This window comes from Ruditapes philippinarum, unplaced genomic scaffold (assembly GCF_026571515.1).
Source record: "Ruditapes philippinarum isolate M1 unplaced genomic scaffold, ASM2657151v2 ctg230_1_1_1_1, whole genome shotgun sequence".
Taxonomy (NCBI): domain Eukaryota; kingdom Metazoa; phylum Mollusca; class Bivalvia; order Venerida; family Veneridae; genus Ruditapes; species Ruditapes philippinarum.
The window spans coordinates 66000-83516 of NW_026854709.1; the positions used below are offsets into that span (position 1 = coordinate 66000).

The 17517-nt window shown below is 31.9% G+C and overlaps 1 protein-coding gene across 6 annotated transcripts in view; it reads right to left on the reverse strand.

Annotated features, from left to right (window-relative positions):
- Nucleotides 1–17517, reverse strand: part of LOC132740821 (shootin-1-like) — a 28492-nt gene that overhangs the window by 6899 nt on the left and 4076 nt on the right. For 2 of the 6 annotated variants that reach the window (XR_009627212.1, XM_060728825.1), the window contains exons 5-10: nt 14712–14729; nt 12177–12254; nt 7604–7669; nt 6670–6790; nt 3515–3578; nt 2426–2458 (exon numbers count right to left, since the gene is read on the reverse strand). Coding sequence is in view for 5 of the 6 variants with exons in the window: in XM_060728825.1 (XP_060584808.1) it covers nt 2431–2458; nt 3515–3578; nt 6670–6790; nt 7604–7669; nt 12177–12254; nt 14712–14729 (375 nt within the window). In the remaining variant the exon portion in view is untranslated. The remainder of the gene's footprint in view (nt 1–2425; nt 2459–3514; nt 3579–6669; nt 6791–7603; nt 7670–12176; nt 12255–14711; nt 14730–17517) is intronic. The other 4 variants (XM_060728824.1, XM_060728822.1, XM_060728823.1 and 1 more) reach the window with 3 other exon arrangements.

Consider the following 17517-nt stretch of genomic DNA (forward strand, 5'->3'; position numbering starts at 1 on the left):
TGGCACAAAGGTGGCATTGTTTCAACACATAGAGTTGTTAAGGTGGATATTTTAGCAACGTTAAAAAAAAATCTTTCCTTGGGCATTTGATTTATAAAGCAACATTTGACCTATAAGTGTGACCATGACCTCGAGCAAACCCAGTCACAGGATGAGATCTGCAAACATCAAAGTCAAATTTGAAGAAAATTCTTACATGGGTATAACAGAGCAGACACAAAAGAGACAAACCAACAAACCGTCACCACAATCTGGTTTCCAGGATTGCCCCCATATACAGTATGTTGGTGAGAATATAATTTGTCTAAAATTGAACATATCGCAGCCACTATGCACCACACAATTATAATCCCTGCCCACCTGGACACCATTGATGAATATCGAGGACTTTAATTTTTTATATTTTCAAATCCATAAAATTGATCAAGCCTTGAAAGGAAAATCATATGTTTAAAAATTGCCACACAATGTCCACACACTGCAATTCAGAAATAGCCCCTGCTCATTTCATGCCAAAACTGAGCCACTATGCTTACCTGCCACTGCAGGGACAGATCGAAAGAGAAAAATTGGCTGAGTTGCTTTCACACTATCCTGAGGCAGTGGAAAAGTGAAGTTACAATAAACTTGTGCATAACATGTATATTTCTGTCCACAGAATGCAAAAATACTTTTCGTTCTAACATGAAATTCACAAAATTCACAAAAAATTGGAACTTACAATATTGATAAATCCTAATTTAATATAAAACCATAAAAAAATTGTGTTACAGGATGTTTAACATCAATGACATCTTTTTCTTTATTTACTTTATAACTGAAAAAAAATGTGATTGGTAAATGGTAAGACAGTGTGCTCCATGAATATTGAGAGAATAATGTAAAAGGAAATAAACTGTGTAAAACAGACAAAAATTAGATACTAATGAGCTAAACCTAAAAATTTAACTGATTTTCAATATCAAGAACTAAAATCATTTTATAAATATAACATGTTAATTGAATAATCTTCCTTTTTCCCAATGTTCCCAAAATCATTAGACAAATGATGAATCCCAATAACCTTGTTCACATACATTACATGTACATATTTTTATTTTCACAAAATATATTTTCTATACTTTAAAGGCCCATTATAATGTCATAGAAATCATTTTATTTTAACTTCTCAGAAGCTTTTTATTTAATATACATGTAGTGATACATTATAGTTTCCAAAAAGTCACTCATTGGCCAATTATCTGGACCAATTTTTGCTTCTGTTGCTTTCTGGGAAATAGAACAGTTATAGTGATTTAGTATTCTGTATGGAAGTCAAAATACTACTTTGTTTACATTTTGTTACTTTTATGACAAGTATAATTTCACATTCAGTGCTACTTTCTTCAGGTGATAAGCATCTAACATATCTAAAATCATTATTTAAACATTATAATTAAACTCATGTTTGTCCTCTCTTAAGTGGTTTCTGAAGCATAATGTGCCTTTAACCATGTAATAATCTGATAAATGTACAATATTACTATTACTCTATAAAACATACAACTACAACTACAAATTATATGATATAATATTATTATAATAGTATTAAATAACAAGAATTTTAGTAACTTACAGCTCAAAGGAATATAGGGAATCTGATTAGGAGAAGGAAAGCAATTGGTGTTAGATATGAAATCACTGTGCTACAGATTTGAATAATGTAGATTTGCCTACATATTTTAATTGCAATAAATCTACAAAAGCCACTTCAAAGTTTATATAGCCAGCTAGCTGCAAAGCATTTCAGATCTAGTATGCATCGAAAATATTTAAAAAGGGGCAATAACTCTGTTCAATCAGTTAGTAGACACAACTGTGGCCACATGATAGGAAAATTGAAGACTAGAACTTATATCTTAAACAACTTTTGTAAAATTTTGTAACAAAAATCTGGCTAGGAATTGACAGAATCAAACACATGTAGATTCATCACTACAGGGCGACAAAAAGTTCCTACCCAGGGTTCATAGCTCCAGTTTTGTAACTTGTTGTTTAAGTTTATCAAACTACAAGAATGTGGCAATTTAAAGACCTAGACTACATTGTCTATCACAACCTGTTTTTACAATGGTCTTCTTAAAAAAAATGTCACACAAATGGTCAAAGGTTAGACACTATGACCATGTGTTTAAATACATTATATTTTAACCATATATTGTTAATGGGTAGGGAATGTTACGGCTGAAGACTACAAAATGAGTCATTGTTATGAACAAGTGTAGACAGTTGCCATTGAGATGAAAACACTGAAAGAATTGAACACATTTAGTTCTATATCAAACACATCAATACAAACATTTAGGACAAACCAACCCTTGAAACACCGTCCCACAGCCCCGAGCAGTTATTTGGCAATTTATAGGGACAACTATATTGGAATTACCTGTTTTAATGATTCCATTTTTTTCGTCGTAAACTAAACAAAAATTGTAAGAGAAGCTTACAAAACTTAACAGATAACATTTTGTAACCTTAGTGCTCTAACGGATTTACTCTTTTTATAAGAAAATAGGAGTTAACCTACTACAGCACTGAGGTAACGATTTGTAATGCCAAAAAACATAAAAAAAACAAGATAATATTATTATACATGCCTTACTCTTTAACTTGTGAATTTTCATTATGGGTTTTCCCAAGCTTTGAATTTGGAACAGTTCATTCTAAGGTTAAGGGATTCAAATATCAAAATATGAAAACTTCAAGCAACCACCAATATAGAGCCTGGTTACTCTGTACATACATATAGGCAAGCCAGGCTCTATACTGGTGGCAAAGGCTGATCACCTCCACTTACAGCAGGTTAACTGTTAAACAATATGACATAAAAAGCGGTGGTGGTGTCTTTCACTTCATTGCTAAGCACAATTCAGCAGTAATTAGTTTAATTTCCAATAAAACAAAATATTCAAATAACTTCCATAAAATAGTAACATTTCATAGATAAAAAATATACTAGACTGCTTGATTTATGACCAGATTTGCATTCTTCCTTTTCCTGTGGGCTTATTTTTTTTCTCTATTTTTTTATCTAAATGAATTTTTCTATTGTGTACTTTGAAATAATACTGTATATATTGATTAAAGATGTCCTCTGAAATATCATGGTTCAAGATCTGTTATTATTGTTTGGTTGTTGGGTTTTACGTTGCATCAACACAGTATAGATCATATGGCGACTTTCCAGCCTTACTGGTGGAGGAAAACCTCAGGTGCTCTTCTGTGCATTAGATCAGCTGATAATCAGGATTTCCTATATTATAAACTCAGCACTTACTCTTGCTTTTTAGAAAAATCTAGTATACATAAATGTATAAACAAGAATAAAGAAAGGTATACAATTCTATTTTTAGCCCTAGTGACCTTGGCCTAATTAACGTGACACTCTAAACAGCCACATGAAGAACATCATATTTCTACAAAATAGGATAGTCATTGTACATATATATATATAATGACATTGTCAAAGACTTACATAACTTCAGACTCTCTTTCTTCTGCTACCAATGACAGCTTGTTACGTCTCTGTACATCGGGAACTTAAAAGTCAAGGTCATATGTCAGATAAAATATTTAAAAACAGTATGAAGGTCAATGTCATAATTATAGCAATAAAATATAACATTAATGTAGCACAACAATACACAATGAACCCATTAGATGTGAAAAATGAACATGTCCTGTTATTTGTGTTATACAGGCTGTACGAAATGTAAAAGTATTCAATTTTTCAACAACAAGCACTTTTTTTGGTTTTCAACCAAACTTTGTCTGCATCTTTCTTTGAAATTGTTGTACACAATACTGAATGTTACTATAGATAACACTGATTTCTATATCATGATTGATAATGAATAGTACAGATAATATTGTATTATTTTGGTTGTATTATTTTGGTTAGGTTTTACATTGCATCTCATTAAAGATCAGCTTTTGGTTGAGGAAGATGTATTACTTCAGGAAGCAACAGACATCTGAGTAACAAGAGGGCCATGATGGCCCTGAGGTCGCTCACCTGTATATAGGCCCCCCCAACCCCCCCCCCCCCAACGTTGCAGGGCCAATTTAACCCAAGGGCTTTTATTTGCACAAACTTGGTGGACACCCATAAGAAGACGTTTTATGCTAAACATCTAAGCTCTAGCTCATTGGCCTTTTTAAAAGAAGATTTTTTTAAAGTTTTTACTATACACATATAGTTAAAAACAATGACACCCCTGGGGCCGGGCCAGTTTTGACCCATGGGCTTTTATTTGAACAAACTTTGTAGACACTTACTAAAAGATGTTTCATGCTTAATATCTTAACTGTAGCTATTTGGGTTTTTTCAAAGAAGATTTTTTTTAAGTTTTTACTATACACATATAAGGAAAATCAATGACCCCCGGGGCGGGGCCAATTTTGACCCCATGTCTTTTATTTGAACAAACTTTGTAGACACTCACTAAAAGATGTTTCATGCTTAATATCTTAACTGTAGCTATTTGGGTTTTTTCAAAGAAGATTTTTTAAGTTTTTACTATACACATAAGGAAAATCAATGACCCCCGGGGCAGTCCGAATTTTGACCCCAGGGCTTTTATTTGAACAAACTTGGTAGACACCCATTAGAACATGTTTGATGCTAAATATCTTAGCCATAGCTCTTTGAGTTCTTTAAAAGAAGATTTTTTAAGTTTTTACAATATGCATATAGGGAAAATCAATGACCCCCAGGCGGGGCCATTTTGACCCCAGGGCTTTTATTTGAACAAACTTGGTAGACACTTATTAGACCATGTTTTATGCTAAATATCTTAGCTCTAACTCTTTTGGTTCTTTAAAAGAAGATTTTTTAAGTTTTTACTATATGCATATAGGAAAAAATCAATGAACCCTGGGGCGGGGCCAATTTTGACCCCAGGGCTTTTATTTGAACAAACTTGGTAGACACCTATTAGAACATGTTTGATGCTCAATATCTTAGCCATAGCTCTTTGAGTTCTTTAAAAGAAGATTTTTTTAAGTTTTTACTATAAGCATATAGGGAAAATCAATGACCCCCCCGGGCGAGGCAAATTTTGACCCCAGGGCTTTTCTTTGAACAAACTTGGTAGACACCCATTAGAACATAATTGATGCTAAATATCTTAACTCTAGCTTTTTGGGTTCTTTAAAAGAAGATTTTTTAAGTTTTTACTATATGCATATAGGGAAAATCAATGACCCCCTGGGGCAGGGCAAATTTTGACCCCAGGGCTTTTATTTGAACAAACTTGGTAGACACCTATTAGAACATGTTTCATGCTCAATATCTTAGCCATAGCTCTTTGAGTTCTTTTAAAGAAGATTTTTTAAGTTTTTTACTATATGCATATAGGGAAAATCAATGACCCACGGGGCGGGGCAAATTTTGACCCCATGTCTTTTATTTGAACAAACTTGCTAGACACCCATTAGAACAAGTTTGATGCCAAATATCTAAGCTCTAGCTCTTTGGGTTCTTTAAAAGAAGATTTTTTAAGTTTTTACTACATGCATATAGGGAAAATCAATGACCCCCTTGGGCTGGGCCAATTTTGACCCCAGGGCTTTTCTTTGAACAAACTTGGTAAACACCTATTAGAACAGGTTTGATGCTCAATATCTTAGCCATAGCTCTTTGAGTTCTTTAAAAGAATATTTTTTAAGTTTTTACTATATGCATATAGGGAAAATCAATGCCCCCCCCCCCCCCGGGCAGGGCCAATTTTGACCCCAGGGCTTTTATTTGAACAAACTTGGTAGACACCCATTAGAACATGTATCATGCTAAGTATCTTAGCTCTAGGTCTTTGGGTTCTTTAAAAGAAGATTTTTTTAGTTTTTACAATATGCATATAGGGAAAATCAATGACCCCCCGGGGCGGGGCCAATTTTGACCCCAGGGCTTTTATTTGAACAAACTTGGTAGACACTCACTAGAAGATGTTTCATGCCAAATATCTAAGCTCTAGCTCTTATGGTTTTTTAAAAGAAGATATTTAAAGTTTTTTTCTTTCGGTTGCCATGGCAACCAGAGTTCTGCATGGAATTAAATTCTTTGAACAAATTTTAAAGGTGACCACCAAAGGAACATTCCTGTGAAGTTTGGATGAAATTGGCTTAGTGGTTTATGAGGAGATGTCATTTAAAGTAAAAGTTTACGGACGCCGGACGGACGCCGGACGAAAAGCGATCACAAAAGCTCACCCTGTCACTTTGTGACAGGTGAGCTAAAAAAAACCACCGATACTCAGTGAGCTAGCTGGATAGCATTCTCACATGAAAGAATTCAAACTTTTTAGTCGGATTCTAACCTACAGTGGTGAGGGGCAAGTGGTTTGAAGTCAGCCACCTCAACCGCTTGACCACATTGATGCCCCTATATTAATTGGTAATACAGGTTAACCCTGTAAGTGCTGGAACCGAAAGCGTCAAGCCTTTGCCACCAGTATAGAGCCAGGCCAGCCTGCACATCCGTGCAGTCTGATCAGGCTCTATACTATTGGCAGACAAATTTTAAATATTCAAATTGATATCGCTAAAATTGATAATGGACCGTCCCAAAAATGGAAGTGGGGCAAGTCCATTTAAATACTCAGCATGTTCAGGGTTAAAGAAGTATTTTACCAGGATCTAGAGAATGTGATTTCTTCACACGTCTGAACGCTCGAGCTAATTCAGTTTCTCCGTGTTCCGCCTCTACAGGTGACAACAATTCGCTCTCACTATGTGTCCTCTTCATCTTGTTCTGAAAAACAGGCAAAATTTCCAGGTTTTTTGTTAAATCTTTATCACATTAAAGGGACTCCACTGAAGTCTTTTTGACATGACAGGAATGAGAATAATTTAGGAATGAGAATAATTTAGGAATAAGAATAATTTAGGAATGAGAATAATTTAGGAATAAGAATAATTTAGGAATGAGAATAATTTAGGAATAAAAATAATTTAGGAATAAGAATAATTTAGGAATGAGAATATAATTTAAAAATGAGAATATTTTAAATTTAGAAATGAGAATCATTTAGGAATGAGAATAATTTTCAAGATTAATGTTGTATAATCAATGTAGGTCTAGACTAATAACTTGTGTGCAAAATTTCAGATTATTTGCTCACTCTGTTATTCCAGAATAATTATTCTTATTGTGAAAAATGACCCAAAATTGAAAACCATTGGTACTTTTTTCACTCAAAGAATAACACAAACATATTTTTTTTTCAATTTATTTCTTTTTATGTTTCTTAACTATCTTTTGTATCTCTTAATTTGTGTCTTGAGTGCCCCAGCTGATCTATGTACGAGATTCAAATTTCATATTTTTAGGCATTTGGAACTCAGTCGAGTTCCTTTAAAACTTCATTGGTGGACACAGTTTATGAATATATACACAATTTTACTGTGGTGGAGTAATAGATCTATTTCATTGCTGACCTTTTGAATGCTGTCTGTTGGAAATAATAACTACAGATTTTCGAAGACCAAAAATAGATTTCTTAGACCAAAAAATAGATTGTTTCATTAGTAAAAGAAGCTAAAAATAATAAATATCCATACATACCATAATATTATGTAACTCATTCATAGCATTATTATCCCCGGGGGATCCAGGAGACTTTGGAACATCCTAAAATATATATTTATTTACATGTACACAATATAATATTATATACTTGTGTGTGAAAAAATTTTATTTTATATCGAACGCAGTTACATAACATGAATACATGCAATCATCATAATAAACAAAACACAATAAAGAACCCTTATCTGTTAGCAACACCATTGTTCATGTATAAAAATATCTTTTTAAAAAGCTTTAACAGAAAAGAAAACAATATGTTAATGTTAAAAAAGAACCAATTCAGTATTATCAAATCAGAAAAGATACTCAACGTTTAAAGCAGCACGCCTCCAGATTCACGCTAATTTTCATGAAAATTTTGAAAATGTATTTGAATGTACACACTTGTGAAATAACCAAAAGGAAGCAATTTACACATTATCAATGGCACTTAAAACCCACATAAATTACCAAAAGTGGTCAAAATATGCATAAATAGCCCTTACTGAATTATAGTAAATCAGTAAAGATATAGTTGTAAATACTGAAAAATCAGATATTAACCACACATAACATGTAAAATATTACTTGAATCTTGAATCATTTTACTTTTCCTAAAATTGTAATACATATTTCTCAAGTTTGATTATATTGAAATATTTGGAGGCATGCTTTAAAGCTTATAACTAAAAAATTAAGATTACATGATATATTACACATATATTCAAAATCAAACTCAAATTGCAAATATAAAATCTCCCTGTCAATTACATATTGTCAACAAATGAGAAACAAATTACAAACATATTTTGTTACATACCAAGTGTGCATGAGAAAATTAAATTGCAAAATGCTTAGGTATATTTTTTTCTGTTTTGATAAAAAATAAAGATTGCAATAAATCTATAATGGAGGCCTGCTTTATTGTTTATGTTAACAAGAGCAAATGGCAAATAAAATAAAAGGAAATCATAATTATCAAGAAGAATTAAAGCTGCAAGCTTTTTTTCATTCCAGCTCAATATGTTTTATAATTACCAATATATCATTCATTTATCTAAACCTGTTATCAGAAATATTATTTTATAATCCATCACCATACCCTTCACCCTGTTATGAATGAGTATTATAAACATGTACAGTAAAACCTGAGAAACGGACCACCTTCTTAATAAATACATAAGCAGCATGCCTATTAGTCCTAATTATAAGACCTATTTGTAACCTTTTTTCATATTTATCATTCATTAATCTGATATTTTACATTTTTCATTTTCAATGTTACATTTAGGTCTTAACAGATCTTTGTAAAATCGTGTAGCAAACAATTTGACATTAGACATCGATTTAGATCTAATGCATTTAAACAATTAAGACATTATTTACATTAATTTTGACCTATTTATGAACTAAACTAAAAAATAAATACCTTTTAACAAAATAATTAAACTGTCACATTTGAAAAATCATGATTAAATCCTCTCATTTAATTAAATTTCTAATACAGCTGATAAACAAATGGCCGCCATACAGTGAGCGAAATCTGATTGGCTTTTTCAAATGCAAGCGTTTAAATGAGTCAGAAGTTTCTAATGGAATATTTTTTCAATGAAATAATTGCCCATGCACCGTAAGCCTGTTAGAATATAATTTGGAATCAATCTGTAAAGCACTTAACTTAACCAGTATGGCCGATAGGCAAAACTAGATTGATATTTATATTTTATTTTTAATTGATAAGTACATTGTTTGAGAGTTTTTGTTAATGGTTGAGCATGAAATTGAAAGAAAAGAAGATAAGCTTTTGAAAAAAGCTTGAAAGGCAAGACAATAGACAATTTTAGATTTTTAAAAAATGCTATGCGTTTATGAGCAATAACTATTAGACGTCAGGCTTGACTGACATAAACTATAACAAGCCTGTAACGTCTAATATATTGGACTACATGCCTACAGATTCATGCTAATTTTCATGAAAATTTTGAAAATGTATTTCAATGTAAAATATTGTAAACTTAACAAAGAAAGTTATTTACACGTTGTAAACGGCACTTACAAACCACATAAGCTAATAAGAGGGCAAAATATGCAAATTATACCTTACTGCGTTAGTAACACAGTAGGATTATGGTGATTAATAATGCAAAATCAGTCATAAATCGCACATAACATGCAAATCATTAATTCAATATTGAATCTCTTTACTTTTCTTAAAATCTTGATACATTTTTCTCAAGTTTGATTTTCTTGAAATATTTTGGCTCATCTGGAGGTGTGCAGCTTTAATTCAGGGTAAACAATTTTAAAATGGACTGATACAGCATACAATTTTGGAACTGTTCATTATCAATTTTAGAGATATCAAGATGGGAATTTGAAGTTGGTTTGGAAACAGTATAGAGTTTAATCTGGCTGCAGGCAGGCCTGCAAATTACAGCTCAAGCTTTAAGTTTCAGTAAGTTTCTTTTGTTGCACTAACACAGTATAGGTCATATGGCGACTTTCCAGCTTTACTAGTGGAGGAATACCTCAGGTGCCCTTCCATACATTATTCCAGGCACAAATGGGCACCACAGACGTTCTGTAAGCATACTGGATAGCTTCCTCACATAAAAGAATCAAAAGTCCCTGTCAGGATTAAAACCAACAGCGCTGAGGGGCATGTAGTTTAAAGTCAACGCCTTTAACCACCTACGTCCCTCTAGTAAGTTAAAGGTTAACAACAAACAAACTGTTATACTTTCTGAGTCCACTGGTCAATATCAAAGCTGAAAAATGTGAAGTACCATGGATAAAGTTACATTATCATTTTTTTGTTATAATTCTCACTGGTGATCATTTTACACAGGTTTCACTATGATTTCTAAAGTTAACAAAACCAAATATGAAAGATGGTTTGTGTAGATTATTTACTATGACAACAAAAAAGGTGTTTACATGGATATGATTATAAGAGACAAGATGAAAAGAGAACCATATGTTGTGTTAAATGCTTATAAGTCATAAAGGGGCATAACTCCAAAAATATTGCTTTCAGAATTATGCACCTTGTTATGATAAGCAAGTATTCCAAGTTTCATGTAGAAAACTTTTAAAATGTTTGAATAATGGGCCACATTTAATTTTTTGCATGACAAGAACGACTAAAACACTGCAGCAATCATAATGGAGCCGTGTCACAACAAAACCAACATAGTGCGTTTGCGACCAGCATGGATCCAGACCAGCCTGCGCATCCGCACAGTCTGATCAGGATCCATGCTGTTCGCTATCAGTTTCTCTACTTGTAATAGGGTTGGTAAGCGAACAGCATGGATCCTGATCAGACTGCGCGGATGCGCAGGCTGGTCTGGATCCATGCTGGTCGCAAACGCACTATGTTGGTTTTGTCGTGACGCGGCTCAAAAAAACCCTCAACTTTTTCTTTGAAACAGACATACTAAATAATGAATTTCTTGATAAGGTTTAAAAATATAGACTTGACATTTGATGATTATAAGAATAAGGTAAATGGGGAAATAAATATTTGGAATATATAACTTATCATATTAGGTATAAAAAGTACATGTAGTTTTCATTCAAAATAATTGTCCTTGACCCATCGGACATTAATGTAACGTCACTATAGTAACAGAGGACAAATGTATTTCTTGACTAACAACTAAAATGTTTGGTAATATGAGAGTAAAATTCACCAGATAAAAATACCCAAAACTATTTCATAAAAGTTGGTTAACTCACTTAAACTAAATATAAAAACATTGGCAAACAGTTATTACAATTCAGAAATGATGCAGTTCAGAATTAGTAAAAAAAAATAGAAGAAAAATTATCTGCAAAAAACCCATGCAAGTTTATTCTGTTAGGTTGTGCAGCAGAATTAGCCATAGTTATAAACTATAGTTGACAGTTACCGAACAAAGTGCTCTTAAATTCTGTACCACTACTAACCTACCGTAAAATTCCCTTTAAACGCCCCTCCCCTAACAAAGACACCATCCCCATTTTTTTTTTGGATAAAATCTACTAGCCAGTGCTGAACAGTAAATCCATAATTTCATTCAAAACCTTCAGAATCCATTTAAGTTTATAGTAAACACAAAAATGTATCCCCCCCCCCCAAAAAAAAATACTCTAACTTTCACACTTTTTAACATTATTATGAAAACTTGTCTGTTAGACTAACACCAAATATAATTTTTACCATGATTTTTGGATTTAGGAAAAACTGTGTTTGAATAAAAGCACCCCTTTGAAAAATGTAAGGCTCCCAAATGTTTAATAGGAATTTTATGGTAATTATTCCCACATTTTACTGCCATTTTCTACACATGCATCATTTCTTGAACACAGGATCAAGTTAGAAGATAAGTTAGTAGTTCAACTAAAAGTTAGTTCTAAGAAATATACTTTAATTATACAATATACTTGGTGCAAAAAAATAAGAAAATTCTCAAGCAAGCTTCAGTTGGTAATGATTTCATAATGCCTAACTGGTATATATTTCATAATGCCTATAACTAACACTGGTATAATATTCTATAATATTTTATAGTATACATTGTTTCACCTCTTCTTTAGCATGATCATCAAAACTTTTAGATTTTAAGACCATTCTATAATCTCCAGACCCTTCTTCTCCACTACCCTTTGAAAACAATAGAAATCTCAAAATATTAATTAATCTATAAACTAAATTAATCTATAAACATGATGTAAGTGTTAAGATTATCTCCTTTTTACATAGAATACAAATTAGTAAAATTTTGTGTAACCATGCAAATTTTCATTCTTTTCATTCTTTCTTGTTGCAGGAACAACATGTCAAAGCAAAGGTCAATCAAAAGGTCCATGCTTCAAAGCTCTCATTATTGATTTCCAAATTGCAATAATATCCTTGCATCATAAGACCATTCATTGCTACAGAGATTGCATTATTGATATCCAAAGTGCAATACATGTAATATCCTTGCATGATGGCCATTCAATGCTTTAAAGATTACATTATTGATATCCAAATCACAACAATGTCCTTGCATGTTGACCATTCCATGCTTCAAAGATCACATTATTGATATCCAATTAGCAACAATATCCCTGCATCATGACCATTCCATGCTTCAGAGATCACATAATTGATATCCAAATTGCAAAAGTATCCTTGAATGATGCCCATTCCATGCTTCAAGGATTACATAATTGTTATCCAAATCACAATAATATCCTTAGCGATTGCCATTAGATGCTTCAGAGATCATAAATGATATCAAAATTGCTATAATATCCTTGCATGATGACCATTCCATGCTTAAGAGATCACATAATTGATATCCAAATTGCAAAAGTATTCTTGCATGATGACCATTCCATGCTTCAGAAATCACATTATTGATATCTAAATCACAACAATATCCTTGCATGATGACCATTCCATGCTTCAGAGATCACATAATTGATATCCAAATTGCAAAAGTATCCTTGCATGATGACCATTCCATGCTTTAGAGATCACATTTTTGATATCCAAATCACAATAATATCCTTCATGATTGCCATTCCATGCTTCTGAGATCATTATTGATATCAAAATCACAATAATATCCTTGCATGACTACCATTCCATGCTTCAAAGATCATTATTGATATCAAAATTGCAATAATATCCTTGCATGATGATCATTCCATGCTTCAGAGATCACATTATTGATATCCAAAGTGCAACAAAATCCTTGCATAATGACCATTCTTGTTTATACATGCTATGACAAAATACAAATCTACTTCTGCTATAAAGTTATGAATGCATCACTTATAAATGACAATAACATTTCCTTTGCAATCATGGTTAAAACATACAAAAATCAACAATAAATGAATACACAATACAATATTTTCTACTGTAACAAATAGAAACAGCCTTGGCCATGAAGAAAATGATGTGCCGTTGTTTTTTTTTCATTCCATGATTAAAAGTTGTTTATCAAGATCAATTATTACTCAGGTTGATGTTTTTTTTAAGTTATAAGTTTGGTGAAAGCTGGGACATAATACAACAGGACAAGCAACTGCTGGCTAGATAAGCAGTCTTGTACTGATATTCAATTGACAGCCAATTAATCAATAAGCACAGTGCGTGTTTTAATCAATACATTAATGCAAGTATTATAACAAAATTTATTGACATATTCTCATAACAACATGTAAAATTCATTCATATACAAAAATACTGTTTACATCTGAAATGCCAGGTGGCTTAATATATTTCGTATATACATCATTTACTTAATACTTAAATTACCTTTTCACAACTATGGCAGCACATGCACCATATAGAATAAGAAAAAATAAAGCAGCTCAAATATCAAGTTGTTTGTCCCATTAAATCATGTCCCAGATGAAAATGATGAATTATGTCTGAATTTTGTTTCCAAATCTAACCAGTATTGTGAAGAAACATTGAGCTAACCAATATTGTCTGGAAACATTGAGCTAACCAGTATTGTCTGGAAACATTGAGCTAACCAATATTGTCCGGAAACATTTAGCTAACCAGTATTGTCTGGAAACTTTGAGCTAACCAATATTGTCTGGAAACATTGAGCTAACCAATATTGTCATGAAACATTGAGCTAACCAATATTGTCTGGAAACATTGAGCTAACCAGTATTGTCTAGAAACATTGAGCTAACCAGTATTGTCTGGAAACATGGAGCTAACCAATATTGTCTAGAAACATTGAGCTAACCAGTATTGTCTGGAAACATTGAGCTAAACAATATTGTCTGGAAACATTGAGCTAACCAATATTGTCTGAAAACATTGAGCTAACCAGTATTGTGAAGAAACATTGAGCTAACCAATATTGTGAGGAAACATTTTTGTGATCTCTTCCTTATATACAAATGCACATATCTTAAAGACCAAAACATCAAACCCACAACTGTGAGACGTAATAAAAACAAAATGTGAGATTAAATTAAACTGCTCATAAATATAAAAGTATACATATTAATTAATCACAATTATAAATATATTAAATAAGTTTCTAAAGGTGATAAGATAATGAGGAAATCATAAACATGGTCAGTGAATTTTAAAACATACCAAAGGTTCTTGTGTCTCCTGAAATAGTTAATCAAATTATATGATCTGATTTAAGTCACTTTATTGAATTAATTCACTTTAGAATGGAACACAAACAACAAAAAAAAAAAAAAAAAAAAAAAAAAAACATTCAAGAAGTTTTGTAATTGATTTTGATAGGGAACAAATTAAAATAAATTGAGGCAGGAAATTTCTTTAAATTTTCAAGAAACTTTTTATAATAAGTAAGTTTTATTGTAAATGAGTTACATATTATTCTTTTATTGTTTTTGGTGTTGCTTGTTTTTGTTGTTGCTTACTAAATCATATTAAGGTCATGCTTAATTTAAAATGAATTAGATTAGAATCTTTTTTATTGTTGCTTTTATTAACCAAATCAATACTTTTAATGTCATACTAGATTACTGCTTTCCATATCGGACAAATAAAAACCTGCCATGATATCACATATCTGTACCAATTGGTTCATAGAACATGTAATTTTTCACAAGACTTTCATTGAATGAAATATATATCAAACTTACTAATTAAAATATATTTTTTGTTAAAAAAAATCTGATTTCCTATGATAATTTTACATTTTTCATACCATTATTGATGAAGCTGTTTAATCAAAGAATTAAACGCTCTCAAGTGAGATTCGTTCTTCATACACAAATCATTGCAGTCAATCCATTCTTGCACACAATAAAAATTAATGAATTCCTTAACATAGCCCTTTTAAAATTTTAATTGAGGTAATTTATTCTTGCACACACACAATTTGCACCTATTAAAATGTTATATTAGGTTAATTCAATCTAGCACACAACAAAAATGTGTTAATTCAATGTAACACACAGCAAAATTGGGTAAATTCAATCTAGCTCAAAACAAAAATTGAGTTAATTCAATCTAGCACACAACAAAAATGTGTTAATTCAATCTAGCACACAACAAAATTGAGTTAATTCAATCTAGCACACAACAAAATTAAGGGAATTCAATCTAGCACACAACAAAAATTGAGTTAATTCAATCTAGCACACAACAAAAATTGCGTAAATTCAATCTAGCACACAACCAAATTAAGTTAATTCAATCTAGCACACAACAAAATTGAGATAATTCAATCTAGCACGCAACAAAAATTGAGTTTATTCTATCTAGCACACAACAAAAATTGAGTTAATTCAATCTAGCACACAACAGAATTGAGATAATTCAATCTAGCACACAACAAAAATGTGTTAATTCAATCTAGCACACAACAAAAATGTGTTAATTCAATCTAGCACACAACAAAATTGAGTTAATTCAATCAGCACACAACAAAAATTGAGTTATTCTATCTAGCACACAACAAAATTGAGTTTATTCAATCTAGCACACAACAAAATTGAGATAATTCAATCAAGCACGCAACAAAATTGAATTTATTCAATCCAGCGCCCAACAACATTAAGTTTATCGACCTAGCACACAAATAACCTTTACTCACTTAAGACAAGATGTTGAAATTTCATTGCACTACCAAAGTGACACCTTGAAAATCATATAATGTTATCTTCATTTAAAATGCGTAAACTTTAACGGATTGTGATAGTTGAAAATGGACTACTCTGACTCTGCATTCAATTTAAACAAATAGAGAAAATGTAATCAAAAGGTTTTAGTAAATGTCACACTTTAACAATAATGTTACTGCATTATGTCAGAAATAAAAATCTTTTTTTTTACTCTAAATTACAAATAGAGAAAATTTTAACAAAATATTTTAGTAAATGTCACACTTAAACAATAACACTACAGTATAATTTCAGAGAAACCACACCAGGCATGTTTCCTTGATTCATTATTTCCAGATATACCATAACACTTCTTACAGCTACCCTGATAGCATGTTGCCATAAGAGCTTTCTAACCTAGTTACTAAGCAACAGAAGAGAAGGCTACAATATTTTGAAGTTTAAAAAAAAAATTGAGCCGCGTCACAACAAAACCAACATAATGGGTTTGCGACCAGCATGGATCCAGACCAGCCTGCGCATCCGCGCAGTCTGGTCTGGATCCATGCTGTTCGCTATCAGTTTCTCTACTTGTTATAGAGTTTGTAATCGAACAACATGGATACTGATCAGACTGCCCGGATGCGCAGACTGGTCTGGATCCATGCTGGTTGCAAAGCCATTATGTTGGTTTTGTCGTGATGCGGCTCAATATTTTGTTATAGCAATGGTTGTCATAATGGCTTAATGAAAATATAACCAATATAAGGACTGGCCTAGCAACATTGTTAGCACTATGTATGTCTTCTTAATCCATCTTAACATAATTTGCTTTAACTTTTTACCAAATATCACTGGCTAAAACTAGATAATGACAGAATGAACAAATTTGTAAATTTACCCAAAACTTTATTAAACAAATTAACAAATTAAAATGGTTTACATTGTAAATATGTGTATAAATCATTTAATGATGGTAACAAAATTAATAAGAATCAGTGAAACTCATCCACTAGTTCAAACTACATTTGCCATGCATTTCTGTCTCAGAAGTTTTTTGCACTTAGATAGAAAATGACCAATGTTTAAAATATTGCTGTGTAACTTAATTTCGTAATATCTTTTAATGAACAGAGAACAAAACTTACAGAAGATACAGTAAAGACTGGCCAATATTAAAATACAGGCGTTTTAATCAATAAGGTGTTCAACTGTCCGCTCCAATGTAAAAAACAAGAGCTGTCAGTAGGACAGCACGCTCGACTATTCTAAGTGCTTGATAGTAAAAGAGCCTTGATAATGTTAAATTTTCTAAGTTC